Genomic DNA, 25,219 nt, shown 5'->3' with positions numbered 1-25,219 from the left:
TCAGAAGTAAGGCTGTAACGTAACAAAATGTGGAATATTAAAGGGGTCTGAATACTTTCCAAAGGCACTCTGTGTAAATTATATATATATTTATATATTTCCTGAGCTTTCTTATATCTCCTAGATAAACGACAAACACTTCAAAACCTTGTTTCTAATTATTAAATGTTTTACTGTCTTTTTTTACATTTATGAATGTATTATTTAACGTGTTTCTCTGTGCTATAGCTGTAGGCCAAATTCAATATTTTATGAAATTACTTATTTTTATACCTAAATTTAAAATCAAATAGCTAAATGATCCATAGTATGACCGTCTTCAAGAAATTTAGAACACCACAACCACAACCCTAACCTTGGCTTACGCTACTTTTATCCTACTTTTCTCTTTGGCTCCTCCCTTTGACCCAAGGTGCAGGAGTCCGGCTCAATTTAACACTGAATATGCTCATCCTATGTTGACGGATTGTGTTTATGTTTCTTAGCCACACTCATAGAAATAGAAAGTCATAGCAGTAGAAAGTTTAATGAACATTTGGTTAAATAATTTATTAATTCAAGATCATACAGGCTTTGCAAAGAGGGGCAGTTCTTCTGTTCAACAGTTACATCTAGCACACATAGTGATACATTTTATAGATAGACAGGTCATACGTAAGATCATAGTCCAGATATATGCAAAAATTGTAGATTTTCACATTTGTGCTTTACATCAAGTAAATACACCAATTATCACTCAATCACATTCTGGTTAGAATGGATTTAGATATGGCCTTAACCCTTTCGTAATCATTGCACAACACCTTACACATTTAAAATACATATTTGTTTGCCCCAAACTTGGAGATTATGATAGTCAGTCAAAGATATTAAAGCTGAGATCTGCGAAAGGTGAAAAAGTGCAATGTTTTCGGCGCATTTGTTATTGTTTTGAAACAGAGGATATGCATCCCGCATTGTGGTAAAAAAAAATAAAAAAACCTGCCGTTCCATCATGATTGCATTACAGAGGAGGCTGGTGGGAGGAGCTGTAAGAGGATGGGCTCATTGTAATGGCTGAAATTTAATGAATGGAACAGTATCAAACATATGGAAACCATATGCTTGACTATGTTCCATTGACTCCATTCCAGCCATTACAATGAGCCCATCCTCTTACAGCTCCTCCCACCAGCCTCCTCTGCCATGTAATGATGTCTGAGGGGGAAAAAACAGTGTTCATTGTTTGAAGTAACTTCTTTGTTGTTGTAATAGAGCAAACAAGACGTTTCACCGATAAGGATTCCAGCTTTAACGTTGTAACAATTTTCACACACACATTCACACATTACAGTATGTGTACACGGTGACTACCACAAGTCCACAGCTTTTTTTCAGTCTATTAAAACATTGTACACAAATATCACATAAATGTTATATTTCCTTTTGATATATTTACAATATCTTACAGCTTTCAACACAACCAATAAATAGGCTTAACTTTTATAGAGATTAGATACAAATTAACATCTGATGTTCTCCTTACACCATGTCAGTCCCATCAGAGTTTGAACAGTGAGAGGTTTGTGAGCTGCTGTGGCTGCTTCTGAGTAAAGACATTGAAAACAAATGTCCTGTGTGTGTCCATTGGCCTGGCTCTGTGACTGATCAGTCCTCTCTGCTGATGTCACTTGTATTCCCTGGCGACACGGACTGGAGCAGTAGTCAGAGAGAGAAAGGCCTGGAGGAGAGTAGCTCCGTGACAACCTAGATAGCTCCGTGACAACCCAGCCCACATTTTTACACAGAGTCTCTCCAGAAGTAGTCCAAGTGCAGGGGTCAAGAGTCACAGGGCAGTCCTCCAAAGGCCTGAGTGTGCAGAGACTGTTAGAAGATAGATTTACATCGGGGCCTAGAGAGAGATGTAACTGTTAACCTATCTTTAAGTGCTCTAAAAATCATAAATCAAGGAAATCACAGCAGATGATAAATTGAAGGAACACTCAACACTTGAAATACACATGTAATTGCAAACAGCCACACTGTTATCAGTACAGGTTTAACGAAATGAACTACTTACCTGGAGACATGGGTTCTGTGTTTCTTAGAGCTAGGTTAGCATTAGCCTTTAACAGTTGCACTGATCTCTGCCCTGTGCTGAGCCAGCCTGTGGCGACTGGCGAAGCTGCCTCACCGTTGTGTCACCATACTGGATCCCTGAGCCCATCCGTTCCGGGTCTAACTCACCTATAGACGAGACACATCCACATATTAAACACATGAGAAAATCAATTAATAGATATATAGTACAGTTCAGTACAGTACAGTTCAGTACAGTTCACACACAGTTGTCACTTTAGGTCATGTGAATGCATTTTTTTATTTTTTATTTCACCTTTATTTAACCAGGTAAGCTAGTTGAGAACAAGTTCTCATTTGCAACTGCGGCCTGGCAAAGATAAAGAATAGCAGTTCGACACATACAACAACACAGAGTTACACATGGAATGAACAAAACATACAGTCAATAATACAGTATAAAAAAAAGAAAACAAAGTCTATTTACAGTGAGTGCAAATGAGGTAGGATAAGGGAGTTAAGGCAATGAATAGGCCATGGTGGCGAAGTAATTACAATATGCCAATTAAACACTGGAATGGTAGATGTGCAAAAGATGGATGTGCAAGTAGAAATACTGTGGTGCAAAAGGAGCAAAATAAATAAATACAGTATGGGAATGAGGTAGATAGATGGGCTGTATACAGTTGGGCTATGAGCAGGTGCAGTGATCTGTGAGCTGCTCTGACAGCTGGTTCTTAAAGCTAGTGAGGGAGATGGGAATCTCCAGCTTCAGTGATTTTTGCAGTTCGTTCCAGTCAGTGGCAGCAGAGAACTGGAAGGAAAGGCGACCAAAGGAAGAATTGGCTTTGGGGGTGATCAGTGAGATATACCTGCTGGAGCGTGTGCTACGAGTGGGTGCTGCTATGGTGACCAGCGAGCTGAGATAGGGAGGTGCTTTACCAAGCAGAGACTTGTAGATAACCTGTAGCCAGTGGGTTTGGCGACGAGTATTTTAAGTCAGAGCCGTCCAGAGAAGTGATGCTGGATGGGCGGGCGGTGCGGGCAATGATCGGTTGAATAGCATGCATTTAGTTTTATTTGCGTTAAAGAGCAGTTGGAGGCCACGGAAGGAGAGTTGTATGGCATTGAAGCTCGTCTGGAGGTTAGTTAACACAGTGTCCAAAGAAGGGCCAGAAGTATACAGAATGGTGTCATCTGCGTAGAGGTGGATTAGAGAATCACCAGCAGCAAGAGCGACATCATTGATGTATACAGAGAAGAGAGTCGCCCCGAGAATTGAACCCTGTGGCACCCCCATAGAGACTGTCAGAGGTCTGGACAACAGGACCTCCGATTTGACACACTGAGCTCTATCAGAGAAGTAGTTGGTGAACCAGGCGAGGCAATCATTTGAGAAACCAAGGCTGTTGAGTCTGCCAATAAGAATGTGGTGATTGACAGACTCGAAAGCCTTGGCCAGGTCGATGAATACAGCTGCACAGTACTGTCTCTTATCGATGGCGGTTATGATATCGTTAAGGACCTTGAGCGTGGCTGAGGCGCACCCATGACCAGCTCGGAAACCAGATTGCATAGCGGAGAAGGTAAAATGTGATTCAAAATGGTCAGTAATCTGTTTGTTAACTTGGCTTTCGAAGACCTTAGAGATGCAGGGTAGGATAGATATAGGTCTGTAGCAGTTTGGGTCTAGAGTGTCTCCCCCTTTGAAGAGGGGGATGACCGCGGCAGCTTTCCAATCTTTGGGAATCTCAGACGATACAAAAGAGAGGTTGAACAGGCTAGTAATAGGGGTTGCAACAATTTCGGCAGATAATTTAAGAAAGAGAGGGTCCAGATTGTCTATCCCGGCTGATTTGTAGGGGTCCAGATTTTGCAGCTCTTTCAGAACATCAGCTATCTGGATTTGGGTAAAGGAGAAATGGTGGGGTCTTGGACGGGTTGCTGTGGAGGGTGCTGGGCAGTTGACTGGGGTAGGGGAAGCCAGGTGGAAAGCATGGCAAGCCATAGAGAAATGCTTATTGGAATTCTCAATTATAGTGGATTTGTCGGTTGTAACAGTGTTTCCTAGCCTCAGAGCAGTGGGTAGCTGGGATGAGGTGCTCTTATTCTCCATGGACTTTACAGTGTCCCAGAACTTTTTTGAGTTTGTACTACAGGATGCAAATTTCTGTTTAAAAAAGCTAGCCTTAGCTTTCCTAACTGCCTGTGTATATTGATTCCGAACTTCCCTGAAAAGTTGCATATCACGGGGGCTATTCAATGCTAATCCAGAATGCCACAGGATGTTTTGCATGCTATTCCCTAGTGCACAACATGGCTAATTATGCAGCTATTAGTAATAAGTGAGTGTAAGTGTGTGTGTTATTACCTGAATCTATCTTGTTGAGGATGGTGCGACCACATTTAAGGAAGGCCTCCTCCACATTCTCTCCGGTGAGGGCACTCGTCTCCAGGAACATCAGTTCTGTTTTTATAACAACAAAGAGAGACAACATGGATAAAAGGACCAATCTCCTTTATCTCGTCACAAACATCACTCGTCTTTATAGTCGCAAACATCACCCGTCTTTATAGTTGCAAACATTACCCGTCTTTATAGACGCATCATCACCCGTCTTTATAGTCGCATCATCACCCGTCTTTAAAGTCGCAAACATCACCCATCTTTATAGTCACAAACATCACCCGTCTTTATAGTCGCAAACATCACCAGTCTTTATAGTCGCATCATCACCCGTCTTTATAGACGCATCATCACCCGTCTTTATAGACGCATCATCACCCGTCTTTATAGACGCATCATCACCCATCTTTATAGTCGCAAACATTACCCGTCTTTATAGACGCATCATCACCCGTCTTTATAGTCAAACATCACCCGTCTTTATAGTCGCAAACATCACCCGTCTTTATAGTTGCAATATCACCCATCTTTATAGTCGCAAACATTACCCGTCTTTATAGTCGCAAACATCACCCGTCTTTATAGACGCATCATCACCCATCTTTATAGTTGCAATATCACCCATCTTTATAGTCGCAAACATTACCCGTCTTTATAGACGCATCATCACCTGTCTTTATAGTCGCAAACATTACCCGTCTTTATAGTCGCAAACATTACCCGTCTTTATAGACGCATCATCACCTGTCTTTATAGTCACAAACATCACCCGTCTTTATAGTTGCATCATCACCCATCTTTATAGTCGCAAACATTACCCGTCTTTATAGACGCAGACATCACCTGTCTTTATAGTCGCATCATCACCCGTCTTTATAGTTGCATCATCACCCGTCTTTATAGACGCAGATATCACCCGTCTTTATAGTCACAAACATCACCCGTCTTTATAGTTGCATCATCACCCATCTTTATAGTCGCAGACATTACCCGTCTTTATAGACGCAGACATCACCCGTCTTTATAGTCACAAACATCACCTGTCTTTATAGTCACAAACATCACCTGTCTTTATAGTCACAAACATCACACGTCTTTATAGTTGCATCATCACCCATCTTTATAGTCGCAAACATTACCCGTCTTTATAGACGCAAACATCACCCATCTTTATAGTCAAACATCAACCGTCTTTATAGTCGCAAACATCACCCATCTTTATAGACGCATCATCACCCATCTTTATAGACGCATCATCACCCATCTTTATAGTCGCAAACATTACCCGTCTTTATAGACGCATCATCACCCGTCTTTATAGTCAAACATCACCCGTCTTTATAGTCGCAAACATCACCCATCTTTATAGTCAAAAATCACCCGTCTTTATAGTCGCAAACATCACCCGTCTTTATAGACGCAGACATCACCCGTCTTTATAGTCACAAACATCACCTGTCTTTATAGTCACAAACATCACCCGTCTTTATAGACGCATCATCACCCGTCTTTATAGACGCATCATCACCCGTCTTTATAGTCGCAAACATTACCCGTCTTTATAGATGCATCATCACCCGTCTTTATAGTCGCAAACATCACCCGTCTTTATAGTTGCAATATCACCCATCTTTATAGTCAAACATCACCCGTCTTTATAGTCGCAAACATCACCCGTCTTTATAGTTGCAATATCACCCATCTTTATAGTCGCAAACATTACCTGTCTTTATAGACGCAGACATCACCTGTCTTTATAGTCAAACATCACCTGTCTTTATAGTCACAAACATCACCCGTCTATATAGTTGCATAATCACCCATCTTTATAGTCGCAAACATTACCCACCTTTATAGACGCAAACATCACCCATCTTTATAGTCACAATCATCACCCGTCTTTATAGACGCATCATCACCCGTCTTTATAGACGCAGACATCACCCGTCTTTATAGTCACAAACTTCACCTGTCTTTATAGTCACAAACATCACCCGTCTTTATAGTCGCAAACATCACCCATCTTTATAGTCGAAAATCACCCGTCTTTATAGTCGCAAACATCACCCATCTTTATAGTCGAAAATCACCCGTCTTTATAGTCACAAACATTACCCGTCTTTATAGACGCAGACATCACCTGTCTTTATAGTCGCATCATCACCCGTCTTTATAGTCACAAACATCACCCGTCTTTATAGACGCAGACATCACCTGTCTTTATAGTCGCATCATCACCCGTCTTTATAGTTGCATCATCACCCGTCTTTATAGACGCAGATATCACCCGTCTTTATAGTCACAAACATCACCCGTCTTTATAGACGCAGACATCACCCGTCTTTATAGTCGCAAACATCACCCGTCTTTATAGACGCATCATCACCCGTCTTTATAGACGCATCATCACCCGTCTTTATAGTCACAAACATCACCTGTCTTTATAGTCACAAACATCACCTGTCTTTATAGTCACAAACATCACACGTCTTTATAGTTGCATCATCACCCATCTTTATAGTCGCAAACATTACCCGTCTTTATAGACGCAAACATCACCCATCTTTATAGTCAAACATCAACCGTCTTTATAGTCGCAAACATCACCCGTCTTTATAGACGCATCATCACCCATCTTTATAGACGCATCATCACCCATCTTTATAGTCGCAAACATTACCCGTCTTTATAGACGCATCATCACCCGTCTTTATAGTCAAACATCACCCGTCTTTATAGTCGCAAACATCACCCATCTTTATAGTCGAAAATCACCCTTCTTTATAGTCGCAAACATCACCCGTCTTTATAGACGCATCATCACCCGTCTTTATAGTCGCAAACATTACCCGTCTTTATAGTCAAACATCACCCGTCTTTATAGTCGCAAACATCACCCATCTTTATAGTCAAACATCACCCGTCTTTATAGTCGCAAACATCACCCGTCTTTATAGTTGCAATATCACCCATCTTTATAGTCGCAAACATTACCTGTCTTTATAGACGCAGACATCACCTGTCTTTATAGTCAAACATCATCTGTCTTTATAGTCACAAACATCACCCGTCTATATAGTTGCATAATCACCCATCTTTATAGTCGCAAACATTACCCACCTTTATAGACGCAAACATCACCCATCTTTATAGTCACAATCATCACCCGTCTTTATAGACGCATCATCACCCGTCTTTATAGACGCATCATCACCCGTCTTTATAGACGCATCATCACCCATCTTTATAGACGCAGACATCACCCGTCTTTATAGTCACAAACATCACCTGTCTTTATAGTCACAAACATCACCCGTCTTTATAGTCGCAAACATCACCCATCTTTATAGTCGAAAATCACCCGTCTTTATAGTCGCATCATCACCCGTCTTTATAGACGCATCATCACCCGTCTTTATAGACGCAGACATCACCTGTCTTTATAGACGCATCATCACCCGTCTTTATAGTCAAACATCACCCGTCTTTATAGTCACAAACATCACCCGTCTTTATAGTCGCAAACATCACCCATCTTTATAGTCGAAAATCACCCGTCTTTATAGTCGCAAACATCACCCATCTTTATAGTCGAAAATCACCCGTCTTTATAGTCGCATCATCACCCGTCTTTATAGACGCATCATCACCCATCTTTATAGACGCAGACATCACCTGTCTTTATAGTCGCATCATCACCCGTCTTTATAGTCACAAACATCACACGTCTTTATAGTCGCATCATCACCCGTCTTTATAGTTGCATCATCACCCATCTTTATAGTCGCATCATCACCCATCTTTATAGTCGCAAACATCACCTGTCTTTATAGTCGCAAACATCACCTGTCTTTATAGTCGCAAACATCACCTGTCTTGATAGTCGCAAACATCACCCGTCTTTATAGTCACAAACATCACCCGTCTTTAAAGACGCAAACATCAACCGTCTTTCGATCACTACGCAGGGTCATGTCAAATCCAATTATATTTGTCACGTGCCAAACACAACAGGTGTAGACTTTACCGTGAAGTGCTTACTTACGAGCCCTTTCCCAACATTGCAAACTTAAAAACGAAGAAAATTTGCTAATAAAAATTGAAAATAGTAACACAATAAATAACAATAACGCCCGTCTTTATAGACGCATCATCACCCATCTTTATAGACGCATCATCACCCATCTTTATAGTCGCAAACATTACCCGTCTTTATAGACGCATCATCACCCGTCTTTATAGTCAAACATCACCCGTCTTTATAGTCGCAAACATCACCCATCTTTATAGTCGAAAATCACCCGTCTTTATAGTCGCATCATCACCCGTCTTTATAGACGCATCATCACCCATCTTTATAGACGCAGACATCACCTGTCTTTATAGTCGCATCATCACCCGTCTTTATAGTCACAAACATCACACGTCTTTATAGTCGCATCATCACCCGTCTTTATAGTTGCATCATCACCCATCTTTATAGTCGCATCATCACCCATCTTTATAGTCGCAAACATCACCTGTCTTTATAGTCGCAAACATCACCTGTCTTTATAGTCGCAAACATCACCTGTCTTGATAGTCGCAAACATCACCCGTCTTTATAGTCACAAACATCACCCGTCTTTAAAGACGCAAACATCAACCGTCTTTCGATCACTACGCAGGGTCATGTCAAATCCAATTATATTTGTCACGTGCCAAACACAACAGGTGTAGACTTTACCGTGAAGTGCTTACTTACGAGCCCTTTCCCAACATTGCAAACTTAAAAACGAAGAAAATTTGCTAATAAAAATTGAAAATAGTAACACAATAAATAACAATAACGAGGCTATATAGAAGGAGTACTGGTACCGGGTCAATGTGCAGGGGTACGAAGTAATTGAGGTAATGTAGGTAGGGATAAAAGTGACTATGCAATCAAGATAGATAATAAACAGATTAGCAGCAGTGTATGTGGAGTATGTGAAAGTGTGTGTGGCGTCAATATGCATGTGTGTGTGTGTTTTGTGTGAGTTATTGTGTGCAGTGAGTCCAGTGAGTGTGCATAGACTCAGTGTAAGAGAGTCAGTGCAAAAAAGAGTCAATGCATTAGTCCGGTTAGCCATTTGATTAACTATTCAGCAGTCTTATGGCTTGGGGGTAGAAGCTGTTCAGTTGCCTTTTGGTCCCAGACTTATATAGTCAGCAGGCTACATTATCACAATGCATGGTCATTAGGCTACATTACCGTTCTCCTGGGCGAAGCGGGCCGCCTCAAGGAAGGTGACCTCTCTGTCAGCCTCCAGGTCTTTCTTGTTCCCACACAGGATGATGACGATGTTTGGACTGGCCAGCGTTCGAGCGTCTGTCAACCAGTTGGTCAGGGCATTATACGTTTCCCGACTTGGTTACACAGACGGATAGACACAGAGGTATAATTATGTTTAAAATTCACTGACGTGTCTGCAATGGAATAAAGTGATATTATGAACTGTGATTGTTGACTTGGAATTGGTCTAAATCAGGGTCTTACCTGGTGATGTCATAAACCAGGAGAGCCCCTGCTGCCCCTCTGTAATAACTACGAGTCACTGACCTGAAAGTAGGGGGGGAAAGAGTCAGAGCAGACTCTTAGAACATCCACAAATACTATCTCATGATCTAATCCAATCTATCTGATGATCTCATCCCAGTCATTTGAATGTCTCTCAAATGACCCCAAGTAACAACCTCTCTCCGATCAAATGAACATCCTGCTGAGATAACATTAGACAGTCATGCACAGATAACATGCTTCCTGTTAATGTGCACTATTTAACTTATTTTAAATTACATTTTTATTTAACTAGGCAAGTCAGTTAAGATCAAATTATTATTTACAATGACGGCCTACCCCGGCCAAACCCTAACCCGGACAACGCTGGGCCAATTGTGCCCCACCCTATGGGACTCCCAATCACGGCAGCTTGTGATACAGCCTGGAATTGAACCAGGGTCTGTAGTGACGCCTCTAGCATTGAGATGCAGTGCCTTAGACCGCCGCCCCACTCAGGAGCCCAGTAAAGCTACCTACCGGAATCGTTCCTGTCCAGCTGTGTCCCAGATCTGCAGCTTGATCGTCTTACCGGCGACCATCACCACCCGGGAGCCAAACTCCACCCCAATGGTGTGGCTGGAGTCCTGCTTGACTACATGGTACAGAACAGAAAACACAGTACAGTACAGACACCATAGTTAATTACACTCTCTGTTACATTTGGTAGAGGAGCATTGCTGTCATCTTTCATGTTGTGTGATACAGCTTAATGTAAAAGTAGAGTAAACTTATCCAAAAACCTGGTAGTGAATACCATTACAGTACACTACGTTAACATTACAGTACCATGTCCTTGGGGGCAGTGATCTTTAAGACATGACCTCTTTCTGGAAGTTCAACATAATCACTATAATAACAATTTGACTTACACTTGTTTTCTATAAATTGATGGAGAAGACAGGATTTCCCTGATCCTGCACTTCCAATCACCAAGAATTTAAAAAGGAAATCTGGAAAAGAATAATGGGGGGAAAAAAATCAATAATACATTTACTACATCACACGACGACAGACTGACCACAAGGCGGAAGCCAAGAGCAGGGTGTTGTTGAAAGACACTAGCAATGTAATTTTCTCACAATTTAAACAGAAGCAGTGGTTAAGGGTTCCTGGCGACGACTGATAAAGATTTAGAAAACTAGATGTTGTAAGTAATGGTTGACAACTTGCTATAGGCGGCTATCTAGCTTGCAAGCTTCATCTTGTTTCTTGTCCCAGACGAAAGAACGGACATTTAGGTTAGGAGACAGTGAAGCCAGATATTGCTTTGCTTACCATACGTTTCTGTCATTTCCTTTGATGTCTTCAAGCTCTTCAAGTGCCGCAATGTCAATTACAAACTATTTGCTTATCAAATATGAAGACTATATTTCACAAATTGGCATAAATCCCATTTAATCAGAAGAGTTCATCTCATTTACCATCCAAGACAGAGGCATAGGGTTGACAGGACGTGATGACGAAAATTTCAACGCTCTAGCTACGTAAAATGATTTGTTTACCGAGGTTGTAACAAGTTACCACAGTCACAAAGTCAAAATTGTATATCGTTAAAATTCATAAAAACATAAAGTAGCTTTTTGGTATTAATTTAAGGTTACGGTTTGGCATAAGGTTAGCAATGTGGTTAAGGTTAGATTTAAAATCAGATTTTAAGAACATTCATTGTAAAATGGGCGGGGTTTATGACGTTGTGGCTGTGCTAAATAGTGACGACCGTTTTCAGAGAGGTGTCAAGATAACTGTGGTGCATAATCTTGGACATAGCCTCTGTTGCCTGTAACTGTTTGATCTATATTTTACGCTGACTCAACCTGTCAGTTGCAATACTTTTGATGTTAACATGTATTTAGCTATTATGTGTTTTGTGGATCATTCAGTTATATTTCAGTTATATTAATTGCTACATTGTAATTACTTCGTCACTCCAACCTATTTATTGCCTTACCTCCCTAATCTTACCTCATTTGCACACACTGTATATTGACTTTTCTATTGGGTTATTGACTGTACGTTTGTTTATTCCATGTGTAACTCTATGTTGTTGTTTGTGTCGCACTACTTTGCTTTATCTTGGCCAGGTCGCAGTTGTAAATGAGAACTTGTTCTCAACTGGCCTACCTGGTTAAATAAAGGTGAAATAAAATAACACAAAAATATTTCTGATAATTATTTAGGCCTACATAATCATAAAATGTTGTAGAATTGTTTATTTTTATGAATAATTAAACTATATAGCCTAATAGCATGTGTGTGTGTCTGTCTATCTTCCTGTCTGTCTGTCGTCTTTCTGTCTGTCCTCATCCTTTGACAGTGACATTCTGAGATGCCAAAAAAATGAATTAATAGGAGCCGTTTAGAAATTGTGAAACATTTATTCAACAATTTAAACAAAAATCCCCCCAAAAGTTTGCCACTTTTGAGTAAAAGTTTGCCACTTTTCACCCATTCTCACACTTACTTTGAGTAAGTACCCATTCTCACACTTACTTTGAGAAGTACCCATTCTCACACTTACTTTGAGAAGTACCCATTCTCACACTTACTTTGAGTGTACTCTCAAAGTCAATTACAGTTTTGGGCATGTGGTTAGATTCACCCTGTGTTGTCTTAAGGAGGCATGTGTTATGTGGTATAAAAACAAATATTTGACTCATGACAAGGCAAGCTTGTTGTCTTTTAGATTTAAATTTAAAAAATCCTCATGTCTTGACCTGGAGGCATAAGTGAGCGATTTCCTCTTAGATAGGCCAGCTGTAAAGTCGTAATTCAAAAATGATTGAGTAGGGTTAGTATAATTTATTTTAAAAATGAGCAAAAACAAAAATGTACTTTTTGGTCTTAATTTAAGGTTAGTGTTAGGCATTAGGGTTAGCAGTGTGGTTAAGGTTAGGTTTAAAAATCTGATTTTATGACTTTGTGGCTGTCAGCTAGTGCCTCGAGAACAAGATTTGTGACGAAGAATGATGCATTTGTCTGTAAACATCTTCAGTAGGCCTATATGTACCAAGACCAAACACTGGATTTGAAATCTTGCTTCCATCCACAGACACCACAAAAAAATGGAAATATGGAAATATAAAAGCACCAGTAGCCTCCCAAATCCCCCCCCCCCCCCCCATCCCAGGTGGCATGATAAGAAAAGAAGTATGAGTGACCCCCCTCTTTTCCCATAGACCCCCCCCTCTCTCTGTCACATCACTTTGACTTGAGTTTGTGTTTTGGGGCCGGGGTGGGAGTGGGGGTTGTGGCAGATGTAGTCGCAGGAGAGGGTCTCAGTTTACTGTACAACATCTTAAACCTGCAAAGACAAAAGGGATCCTTTTAAAATGGGGAAGTCAGTGTTTTTTGAATGGCGTCAAAAAATGACATACATTAAGAGATATTTGTAATGTGGCGAGCAAAGGTTTGTTGGGTTATTGTGACATGAATGTTCTAGAACAGGATATTAAATGTCCCTGTAGGGTTTAGTGATAAAATTAGCCATATAAAAAATGAGAACAGTCATATCAGTCATTTGAACAGGCTTGTGCAGCACATACAAGTTTTTGATTTTCCTCAGGTGGCCTCTGACCGCTTTGCTAATCCTTTTCATTCGCCCCTGTCATCCAAACACGTGTAGATTAGACACAGTCCTTTGTTTGCTGCTGTTATGTGGATTACATTATAATCATCTCTAAACAAATAGTCTATGAACAACAGGAGCTCACTGCCTCACCTGCATTTGTTTGTAGAACAGAGGAAGAGAGAAAACACAGATGACACCTGCGAAAGAGACAGAGAAGGAAATCAGATCAACAAACTATGTTCACGTTATTATTTACAGATCAGAGCAGTTGTGGGAGTTTCAAGTATGAATGAAACAGGACCTATTAGGAGATACTTATCAGATGTACGAGGATGGTTCTGTAGGACAGTGTGGTGTAAGACAGTCAGATAGACAGGTGTTGAGTGGATTAGTAGGGTCTCACCAACTATCACCAGGGTCAGACCATTGGTCGTGATGCCCATATAGGTCAACACGTACAGCAGCACCACAAACTGAAAACAGAGCAACAGCTTTTTAGATTGGCATTGTTTGGCAACAGAAGCGATAGCATGTGAGCTTATGAAGCAATGATTATGTTTTGTTGATGTATTGTTTAATGTTACTGATGTAAGAGCTCAGGAGAACCAGTTATGTTGTCTGATTCAAGTGCTGGTGATTATGTGACTTTGACTTCTACCTTCCTCCCTAGTCCCCACACACATTTGTATTTGTATTATTTATGGAAAAAGGCAGCAGCTACTCTTCCTGGGTTCCAGCTAAATTAAGGCAGTTATACCACCTTTAAAACATTACAATACATTCACAACAGATTTCAGAACACATTAAGTGTGTTCCCTCTGGCCACTACACGACTACCACATATCTACAACACAAAATCCATGGGTAGGTGTGTGGATGTTATTGTTTCTGTGTATGCATGTGTCTGTGCCTATGTTTGCTTCACAGTCTCCGCTGTTCCATAAGGTGTATTTTTATCTGTTTTTTAAATCTAATTTTACTGCTTGCATGAGTTACTTGATGTGGAATAGAGTTCCATGTAGTCATGGCTCTATATAGTACTGTGCGCCTTCCAAAGTCTGTTTTGGACTTAGGGACTGTGAAAAGACCTCATTACGGTATAGTACAGTAATACACTGAATTTTCTCTTAGTTTTCTGAGGGACATTGGTATTGGCCCCTGACCTTGATGGAGTCCATGATGCTGTCGATGAAGAGCAGGCGTTTGATCTCTGTGATGGCGAAGGCCATCATTAGCACGACCTCCTCCACCACCAACACGGTCTCCTCATCTGTCAGAGAGCTGTCGTCTCCTATATAAGACCTGGTACCACACACACGCACGCGCACGCACACACACACACACATACAAACACATCATCAAACAAATACCTAGTTTCAAGAAGAACGTTCTACCAACAGATGCACAGAGCCATTCACAGATGACTGTTGGTTTTTCATGCTCCAATGATTACATATTGAGGTTGAATCATGTTTCTCTAATCTACAGCATCATAACTGCTGTAAACTGTGCTTACTGAAAGGGGTGCACTCCTTCAGGGATCTTCCGTATCAGCTCTAGGAGTTTGTAGTAGAGGCGTAGGGGGAAGGTGAGACACATGATGGAGATACACAGGTAGGACAGCATGGTGACGCAACTGAGCTGGAACAGGCTAGCCAGGCCTATCACCAACCCTGTGACCACCAGCCCTGTCTTCCCCACATCCCGCCAGTAGATCAGGTCCATTACTGCAAAGAGACAGTGAGAGGATGGAGCGGGTATAGATAATTAAGTCCATTATTTATTCATTCATTAATAAGTGGTGGAAGACAATAAGTGAATGGGATGGAGAGATAGATGAGTCGTAGAGATTAATAAGTGACTTCCATTCTGTGAGGATTTGTATTTTTATTTTTGCAGCCACCATTCCAAACATCAGAGTCTGTTGTTCCTCATAGGACGATCTTAGAACAGACTCTGAGCAGCCAAAGAGAGAAAGTTCTGGGTCAGGTTCAATGGCCCTCTCATTTACCTTTGAATACCAAAGATGTTTCTCCAAAAATGATTGAGTAGGGGCAGAGCCAAAAAAGATGAGTTAAAATGAACCCTCTGAGGCTTTACATTTGTCACACAGCGGGGAGACCTGGGGGTAAAGTCTATGCAATTTGGTTTTGGAGTAGTGAAGTCTATGCATGACTTTGTATTGTATCAATTGATATCTGGTATTGATGGAACAGGAGTGAATTCTAGAAAGGGCTTCTCCCCATAGATCATCTGAGATCTCAATATTAAACTATTTACTCCAGGTCTCCTTGAAATGACTAGTAAAAGCCTCTGTACAGTTGGAAAAAAGGAGACTAACTGAGATGAGGTGTTTTGAGTTGGGAGGGCGCTGTAGCAAATCATAAAAAATAATGTTGTACAGGGAGGGTGTCAACATTTTGAATTTTCCCTTTGACTTGTAGATAACAGGAAAAAAAGTGAATGGAAGAGTTTGAATGTATTATTTAATTCAAATCTAATTTTATTAGTCACATGCACCGAATACAACAGGTGAACAGTGAAATGCTTACTTACGAGACCCTGGCCAACAATGCAGTTTAAACAATATATGAATAAGAATAATAGATAAAAGTAACAAGTAATTAAAGAGCAGCAGTAAAATAACAATAGTGAGACTATATACAGGGGGGTATCAATACAGAGTCAATGTGCGGGGGCACCGGTTAGTTGAGGTAGTATGTACATGTAGGTATTAAAGTACATGTAGTTATTAAAGTAACTATGCATAGATGACAACAGAGAGTAGCAGTGGTGTAAAGAGGGGAGGGGGGTGGCACTGCAAATAGTCTGGGTAGCTATTTGACTAGATGTTCAGGAGTCTTATGGCTTAGGAGTAGAAGCTGTTTAAAAGCCTCTTGGACCAAGACTTGGCACTCCAGTACCGCTTGCCATGCAGTAGCAGAGAGAACAGTCTTTGACTCGAGTGGTTGAAGTCTTTGACAATTTTTAGGGCCTTCCTCTGACACCACCTGGTATAGAGGTCCTGGATGGCTGGTTGGCCCCAGTGATGTACTGGGCCATTCGTACTACCCTCTGTAGTGCCTTGCGGTCAGAGGCTGAGCAGTTGCCATGCCAGGCAGTGATGCAACCAGTCAGGATGCTCTTAATGGTGTAGCTGTAGAACCTTTTGAGGATCTGAGGACCCATGCCAAATCTTTTCAGTGTCATAAGGGGGAATAGGTTTTGTAATGCCCTCTTCAAGACTGTCTTGGTGTGCTTGGACCATGTTAGTTTGTTAGTGATTGGACACCAAGGAACTTGAAGCTCTCAACCTGCTCCACTACGGCCCCGTCGATGAGAATGGGGGCGTGCTCTGCCCTCCTTTTCCTGTAGTCCACAATCATCTCCTTTGTCTTGATCACGTTGACAGAGATGTTGTTGTCCTGGGACCACACGGCCAGGTCTCTGACCTCCTCCCATTAGGCTGTCTCGTTGTTGTCGGTGATCAAGCCTACCACTGTTGTGTCATCGGCAAACTTAATGATGGTGTTGGAGTTGTGCCTGGCCCTGCAGTCATGAGTGAACAGGGAGTACAGGAGGGGACTGAGCACGCACCCCTGAGGGGCCCCTGTGTTGAGGATCAGCATGGCAGATATGTTGTTACCTACCCTTACCACCTGGGGCGGCCCGTAAAGAAGTCCAGGATCCAGTTGCAGAGGGAGGTGTTTAGTCCCAGGGTCCTTAGCTTAGTGATGAGCTTTGAGGGCACTATGATGTTGAACGCTAAGCTGTAGTCAATGAATAGCATTCTCACACAAGTGTTCCTTTTGTCCAGGTGGGAAAGGGCAGTGTGGAGTGCAATAGAGATGGCATCATCTGTGGATATGTTGTATGCTGGAGTGGGTCTAGGGTTTCTGGGATGATGTGTGCCATGACCAGCCTTTGAAAGCACTTCATGGCTACAGACATGAGTGCTACGGGTCGGTAGTCATTTAGACAGGTTACCTTAGTGTTCTTGGGCACAGAGACTATGGTGGTCTGCTTGAAACATGTTGATGAATGATACTAATTGCTTATTTATGTATTAATATTCAATTGTGTTCAGACCCTTCTCCCTCCATTCAACCAACACCTTATCAGACCGAGATGGAACAAAATAATTATTAAAGAATATCAGGGTGTATACAGAGGTATCAGGCACCTTATAAACATGCTTAATCTGGTTTAGAATTCTTCTGGTTAATCTGGTTTAGACTTTCTCAAAACAAAGTTGTTGCCTGTCAGTTTGTTTGGGCACTCTGCTTTAGAGAAATGCAAGGCTGGAAGAGAGGAATGTTACAGACTTGACTTCCATATGTAGCCACAGGGGGAAGGACATCCATGTCCAACTTATCAGGAAAACACAGTTCCCAGTAAATTAATGTTTAAAGATGGGTAGGCTAGTTTCCTTGGGCTTTTCCAAGTGAGCATTACAAATACAATGGTTTTTCTAACCCCAGACAAATGGTAAGATTGGCGAGTCTAATGTCTTAAAATATGAAGAGGTAAGAAACATTTGAAGATTCTGGCAAAGCTAAAGGAACCTGGGAAGAGAAAAACATTTTATGGCATTAATGTGCACCGTCATAGAAAGAGGAAATATTATCCAGCTCTCTATTTTTTTTTTAGCTTTGCAACCTGCTCACTTTAGTTAAGCTTGAAGATGAGCTGTGGATTTCTAGGTATTTTTGGTACCAGGTAAGTTAAGTGGTCATGCACCACTTTAAATGGTATCCTCTCTAGCTCACTTGCTGTAATATTATCTGAGATACACATGAGATGTTTCTCACACTCTATTGAATAGCAAGATAGTTTGCCAAATGAATGGATTAAGTCGAGTAGGTTAGAGACGGATGCTACTGGGTCCGAGAGGTAAGGAAGCACACCGTCTGCGCATAACAAAATGAGGCTTTCTATGTTTCCTACTTGAACTTTAAGATCTTGGATATTAGGATGATCCCTTATTTCTATCGCTAGGGGTTCAAGGGCGACAGCGAAGAGCAGAGGACTGAGTGGGTAGCCCAAAGGGACTTGATTTGTCTCTGTTGGTCAGAATAGAGGTTGTTGGACAGACATAACGCATTTTGACCCAGACGATAAATGAGTCGCCAAATCCAAACCTACCGATTGCTTGAACTTGTATGACCATTCTATTTGGTCAAACGCCTTTTGAGCATCTAGTGATATAATAGCCGCCTTGAAGCCTTTCCCATGATTTGCATATAGACTGTTAAGCAGCCAATGCACATTAGAAAAATAGAACCTGCCGGAGATAAACCCTGTCTGATCCGGAGGAATAATGGCTGTTACATGTTTGTTCAACATATTAGCAAGCACTTTGGTCGAAATTAAGCAATGCTATAGGTCTATATTTAGCAGGATCTGTTACCTCTCTGCCTTTATTTAACATAAGGCAAATATTGGCTTCATACAATGATTTAGTCAAAAACTTATTTTCTGTTGAATCAGCCATTACTATGAGTCATCCATATATCAATTGTCTTAAAATCATTGATTTATTTATTAACTAACTAAACAATCACAGAAGTGCACACACAAGCAAACAAAGTAAATATGGTTACAAGAAATGATAGGGGAATGTGCCCTAGTGGGCTAAACCGGCATGGCGGCTTGTTAGACAGAAGGGAAATGGGTGTCGACAGATAAGACAGATAATTGATAATTATAACAATTGAAATGTTAATCCTTTACACATGAACGCTCACTCATTCGGGAATAATTGCAATCAATATATATATTTACGCTCAGTGTGTCACATGATCTCTGTTGGAATCATACTTATTTTGAAGAATTGCCCGTCTCTCTCTCTATTGTGGTTTAAATGGATACTTCAGAGTAACATTCAGCGATGTTGTCTTAGAATGGATGTTTCGGCGGTTGTCGGTCTTCGCTTTCAAAGATACCGAATTCCTAGCTGCAGACTAGTGATTAGTATCAAGATTTGTTCTTGTTCTGTCTGTATCGATAGTCTAAGAGTTTAACCACGTGTGGAGGCAAACTGGTCTGGTCTCAAACCTTGGCCCCCTCGTGGTGAGGTAAACTGGTCTCAACCTTAGTCCTCTCTGTAATTGAGAGATACATGGTCTCTTGATAGAAAACCCGGATGGAGATTTTATTCGGAAGTGCAGAAAAGGGCCTGTCCCTAGATGCAAGTCCATAACTGTGCTCATGGCCGGTCCTCTGATTTAGTCCTCTAAATCAGAGGACTAAATTAAGGGAATTGGAGTTTCCTTCATTAAACAGTCCAAAATCACATTACACAATTTCACAAACAGTATCATCCTCCCTCATTCATCTTATACAACAATTAGATGTAAGCCTCATATCTGAGGCTATTGTATAAACAACGTTATGGTAATGTGGCCATATTGTCTCCCATGAGTTTCACAAAATTGTACCAAATGGACAAGTTCGTAGCTGGATTCTTCACTGATCTTTTATACCTTATCCAGAACATAAATGTTGTTCGGACCTCAGGTTTTGTGAGGTGGAAGAAATTCCTTTGTTCTCTCTATGAAAACTCACTATCTCTCTATACTGTGGCCATGAGGAGATAATCTCCTCCAGGAATGTACGACCTCTCTGACCACAGCAGCCTGGTTGTAGGAGACAGAGAGAGGGGGATGGTGCTCACTGTACCCAAAGAGGGCAACATCATGACAGTGCTCTCAAGCGGCTAGATGTTCTTTATCTTTCAGCCATCAGATTTACCACCAATGCTCCTTATAGGACACATCATTGCACTCTATACTCCTCTGTAAACTGGTCATCTCTGTATACCTGTTGCAAGACCCACTGGTTGAAGCTTTTTTATAAAACCCTCTTAGGCCTCACTCCCCCCTATCTGAGATATCTACTGCAGCCCTCATCCTCCACATACAACACCCATTCTGCCAGTCACATTCTGCTAAAGGTCCCCAAAGCACACAAATCCCTGGGTCGCTCCTCTTTTCAGTTCGCAGCAGCTAGCAACTTGAACGACCTGCAACAAACACTCAAACTGGACAGTTTTATTTCAATCTCTTCATTCAAAGACTCAATCATGGACACTCTTACTGACCGTTGTGGTTGATTTGTGTGATATATTGTTGTCTCTACCTTCTTGCCCTTTGTGCTGTCGTCTGTGCTCAATAATGTTTGTACCATGTTTTGTGCTGCAAACATGTTGTGTTGCTACCATATTGTTGTCATGTTGTGTTGCTACCATGCTGTGTTGTCATGTGTTGCTGCCTTGCTATGTTGTTGTCTTAGGTCTCTCTTTATGTAGTGTTACAGAAGCCCATGTACTGTCTTTATGGTTCTGTTCACAACACATCAGTTCATAGGGTGGTGAGGCGACACACACACTTACACAATACATTAGACAGTAGAGAGTTCAAATGCACAGCAGATCTGCAGTGAAACTGACATGTCGTTTCGGGAACAGCTGAAACTTCCAGTGAGCTCACTAACACTAGTGTAAATTTAGAAGGCAATTATCTGATTACAACTAACATCCAGGAATGTTTCATAGATAGAGCGGAGTTCCCTCCTATCCCCAAACATTGACCCTATATACCCAACAGCTGTGCCCATAATGATTCACCAACATTCGCCAAAACAGATTAAATCTCTGAGTCATCACTCCTCACAGGCATATAAGAAGAAAGAGGCTTGCTAAACACCATTCTGTCAGCAACTCATTTTGTTTTTGTTGTCTATCCCTATCTCCACCAACTGTAACTCTCTATCAGAGAACTGATCAGAATTAATCTTCCTGCCCTGTAATTCTCCACCTGCCCAGTAGTAGAGCGCCTCTCATTGGTCCCAAACCAGCTGGAGACCTCAGCCCATACACAAAAGTCAAGTCTACCTAAGACCAAGTCACATATTTACACCACCTTACCTTTGATGGCCATTTTAGCAGCTGATTGCTGTGCAAACAACCCACCCCACTCGCTTCCTCTTGCTGCTCGCTGCTCTCCTTGAACCCCCTGCACTCCTATGGTCCTCGCTAGGATCTTTTTTTGGCCCTACCAGCCCCGTCAGCAGTATAGGGCCTTGCTGGCCTAATTTTATCCTGCCAATTGGATACCCCCTCTTTAAGGGCACACAGGCACACACACAGCCACACACTTGACCATTCACATAACGTGGGGAACCTAAGACGTCAGCATGTTTTTAAGTGCAGACAGTTCCTTGGTCTCCAGAGAGACCCTTGGTTCCTTGGCCTGTCTGTTATACAAAACAAGATCCCCAAGCCAATCATAGGAACAGGTTTTCAACATAGGCCTATCACTCTACCAGAGGTCAGTGTTTATGTACAGGCATTTAATCCTTATAGGAGTTACGGGTTGATTGATTTTAGGATGTTAAGAATACATAACCCATATAAAACAAAGCCCTTATGGTCGTTCGTCTTTTCAGTTTGATGCAGCTAGCAACTGGAACAAGCTGCAACAAACACTCAAACTGGACAGTTTTATCTCAATCTCTTCATTCAAAGACTCAATCATGGACACTCTTATTGACAGTTGTGGCTGCTTCACGTGATGTATTGTTGTCTTTACCTTCTTGCCCTTTGTGCTGTTGTCTGTGCCCAAGAATATTTGTACCTTGTTTTGTGCTGCTGCCATATTGTGTTGCTACCATGTTATCATGTTGTGTTGTCTTGTGTTAATGCCAAGCTGTCTTATAGGTCTCTCTTTATGTAGTGTTGTCTCTCGTCGTGACGTGTGTTTTGTCCTATATTTTTATTTATTAAATAAGCCCCTGTCCCCGCAGGAGGCTTTTTGGTAGGCTGTCATTGTAAATAAGAATTGGTTCGTAACTGACTTGCCTAGTTAAATAAAATAAACAAAATGTTACATTCATACACAAAAGCACTCTCGTGAAGACAATAAGATTCCCCTTCATCATTGTGTATTTTTCTATTACAAATGAAATAAATGCTATATCATGTGTTTGCAAAAGTATTCAGACCCCTTTGATTTCTACACATTGTGTTTATTATATATTTGATAAATAAAACATTAACTAAAATATAGTTGCATAAGTATTCAGACCCTTTGTTTAGGCAAGCCTAAATTAGTTGAGTAAAATTCAGCTTAACAAATCACATAAGTTACTTGGACTCACTGTATGAAATAATAGGGGTTGACATGATTTTTGAATGACCAACTCCTACCTCTGTCCCCCATACACCATCTGTAAGGTCCTTCAGTCAAGTATTGAATTTCAAGCATAGATTCAAATACAAAGGCTTTTCGAAAGCCTCATGAAGAAGGACAGTGATTGGTGGATGGGTAACAATAACAATTCAGACATTGAAAATCTCTTTAAACGTGGTCAAGTTAATATGTATGCTGTGGATTATGTATTAAACCACCCGGACAAAGATACAGGCGTCCTTCTGAACTGAGCTACAGGACAGGAATGAAACTGCTCAAGGATGTTACCATGAGGTCATTGGTGACTTTAAAACAGCTACAGAGTTCTGTGATGGGAGAAAACTGAGGATGGATCAACATTGTAGTGACTCCACAATAATGACCTAAATGACAGAGTGAAAAGAAGAATGCAAATGTACAGAATAAAAATACCCAAAACATGCATCTTGTAGGCAATTAGGCACTAAAGTAATAATGAGGGGGAGAAACCACAGCAAAGGAATGTGCTTTTTGGCCTAATTGCAGAGCCTTATGTTTGGGGCAAATTCAACAACAAATCACCAAGTAACTGCCTCCTTATTTTCCCAGAGTGTTGGTGGCTGCATCGTGGTATGGGTATGCTTGACATTGGCAAATACTGGGGAGTTTCCGGATTTAAAAAAAATGGGATGGAGCTAAGCACAGGCAATATAGGAAAACCTGCTTGTCTGATTTACACCAGAGACTGGGAGAGGAATTCACCTTTCAGCAGGATAATAACCTACAACACATGGCCAAATTTAAACTGGAGTTGCTTACCAAGAAGACAGTGAATGTTCTTGAGTCGCCATTAGTATAATAATTGAGCCATGTTGTGAAGGAGCTGGCCCCAATGCATTAGGTTTTATCTTTACCTTGTCAGCTCAGACAGGATGACATAATAGGGGAGTTATGAACAAATGTTTTTGTTCCGTGGTGGCCAAGTTACAGATTTGACCTAGATATGCTAGAAAATCTGTGGCAAGACTTGAAAATTGCTGTGTAGCCATGATACCCAACATCTTGACAGAGCTGAAATAATTTTGAAAAGAATGGGCTAATATTGCACAGGTGTGCAACGCTCTCATCGACTTAAGAAGATTCACATTTGTAATCGATGCCAAAAGTGTTTAACTCAGGGAGCTGAATACTTATATCTTTGAAAATATATAATTTTCCTTCCCCTTTGACATTAGAGTATTTTGTGTAGATTGTAGCACAATAAAATGTGAAGAAATCCGAGGAGTCTGAATACTTTTGCAAGGCACTGTGAATCTCACAAATAAAAATGTTTTGTTGTGATAACTTGTGAAAGAGAAGGGTTAATATCACCAGCTTAAAAGTCCTCCCATTAATTATTGCTTAAAATGACTGCTAGAGCTGCCCAGTGACACGAGATGAGCTAAATAACATCTATGCTCGCTTCGAGGCAAATAACACTGAAACATGCATGAGAGCATGAGCTGTTCCGGACGACTGTCTCATCACACTCTCCAGAGCCGATGTGAGTAAGAAATTTAAACAGAATATCATTCACAAGGCTGTAGGGCAAGATGGATTACCAGGACGTGTACTCCGAACATGCGCTGACCAACTGGAAAGTTTCCTCACTGACATTTTCAACCTCTTCCTGTCCGAGTGTAATGCCAACATGTTTCAAGTAGACCACCACAGACCCTGTGCCCAAGAACACTAAGGTAACATGCCTAAATGACTACGGACCCGTAGCACTCACGTCTGTAGCCATGAAATGCTGGTCATGGCTCACATCAACACCATTATCCCAGAAACTCTAGACCCACTCCAATTTGCATGATCTGTTGGTGCAGTATGAAATCTCCATTGCATTCCACACTTCCCTTTCCCACCAGGACAAAAGGAACACCTGTGTGAGAATGCTATTCATTGACTAACACTCAGCGTTCCACACCATAGTGCCCTTGAAGCTAATCACTAAGCTAAAGACCCTGGGACTAAACACCTCCCTCTGCAACTGGATCCTGGACTTCCTGATGGGCCGCCCCAGGTGGTAAGGCTTGGTAACACATCCCCCACGCTGATCCTCAACATGTGGGTGCATACTCAGTTCCCTCCTGTACTCGCTGTTCACCCATGACTGCACGGCCAGGCACGACTCCAACACCATCATTAAGTTTGCCGATGACACAACTGGTAGGCCTGATCACCGACAATGATGAGACAGCCTATAGGGAGGTCAGAGACCTGACCACGTGGTGCAAGGACAACAACCTCTCCCTCAACGTGATTGTAACACGCCTCTGAAGAGGGAACGCACTACCCTACTACAACTCAACTCTCTCTGAAGCGAAAGAGGTATGGACTGTAGGTGCGAGTAAGGATGACAAGGCAGAATTGACCACTTCCTAAGAATTTAT

The 25,219-nt window shown here is 41.5% G+C and overlaps 2 protein-coding genes across 3 annotated transcripts; both read right to left on the bottom strand.

The window, feature by feature from the left end:
* Positions 1-510: 510 nt before the first annotated feature.
* Positions 511-11,497, bottom strand: LOC135548449 (ras-related protein Rab-4B-like). Of its 2 annotated transcripts, none has more exons than XM_064978063.1 (8): positions 11,322-11,497; positions 10,916-10,996; positions 10,524-10,638; positions 9,984-10,046; positions 9,699-9,853; positions 4,430-4,525; positions 2,060-2,226; positions 511-1,891 (listed from the first exon to the last, which is right to left on the bottom strand). In XM_064978063.1, the coding sequence occupies exons 1-7, from the start codon at positions 11,335-11,337 to the stop codon at positions 2,108-2,110; spliced, it is 645 nt and encodes a 214-aa protein (XP_064834135.1). In that variant the 5' UTR covers positions 11,338-11,497; the 3' UTR covers positions 511-1,891; positions 2,060-2,107. The 2 variants fall into 2 exon arrangements, with proteins under 2 accessions (XP_064834135.1, XP_064834136.1); XM_064978064.1 differs by having other exon boundaries at positions 511-1,848.
* Positions 11,498-13,181: 1,684 nt separating this feature from the next.
* On the bottom strand, positions 13,182-21,615 carry LOC135547957 (reticulon-1-A-like). Its single transcript, XM_064977162.1, has 7 exons — positions 21,542-21,615; positions 15,131-15,341; positions 14,778-14,916; positions 14,018-14,087; positions 13,765-13,811; positions 13,589-13,647; positions 13,182-13,347 (listed from the first exon to the last, which is right to left on the bottom strand). Exons 1-7 carry the CDS (start codon positions 21,552-21,554, stop codon positions 13,245-13,247), a joined length of 642 nt encoding a protein of 213 aa, XP_064833234.1. The 5' UTR covers positions 21,555-21,615; the 3' UTR covers positions 13,182-13,244.
* Positions 21,616-25,219: the final 3,604 nt, after the last annotated feature.

The sequence above is a fragment of the Oncorhynchus masou genome, chromosome 11 (assembly GCF_036934945.1).
Source record: "Oncorhynchus masou masou isolate Uvic2021 chromosome 11, UVic_Omas_1.1, whole genome shotgun sequence".
Lineage (NCBI taxonomy): Eukaryota > Metazoa > Chordata > Actinopteri > Salmoniformes > Salmonidae > Oncorhynchus > Oncorhynchus masou.
The sequence above is the reverse complement of the archived record's forward strand: the minus strand, read 5'-3'. Positions and strand labels throughout refer to the sequence as shown.

Excerpts from the sequence above, each read along its gene's own strand:
- LOC135547957 (XM_064977162.1), bottom strand. Across the intron at positions 14,917-15,130 it reads GAAGGAGTGCACCCCTTTCA|GTCTTATATAGGAGACGACA; the intron begins GTAAGCACAGTT and ends GTGTGGTACCAG. Across the intron at positions 13,648-13,764 it reads TGTTCTACAAACAAATGCAG|GGGCGAATGAAAAGGATTAG; the intron begins GTGAGGCAGTGA and ends TTTGGATGACAG.
- LOC135548449 (XM_064978063.1), bottom strand. Across the intron at positions 9,854-9,983 it reads CTGGTTTATGACATCACCAG|TCGGGAAACGTATAATGCCC; the intron begins GTAAGACCCTGA and ends TGTGTAACCAAG. Across the intron at positions 4,526-9,698 it reads CCGCTTCGCCCAGGAGAACG|AACTGATGTTCCTGGAGACG; the intron begins GTAATGTAGCCT and ends TTATAAAAACAG.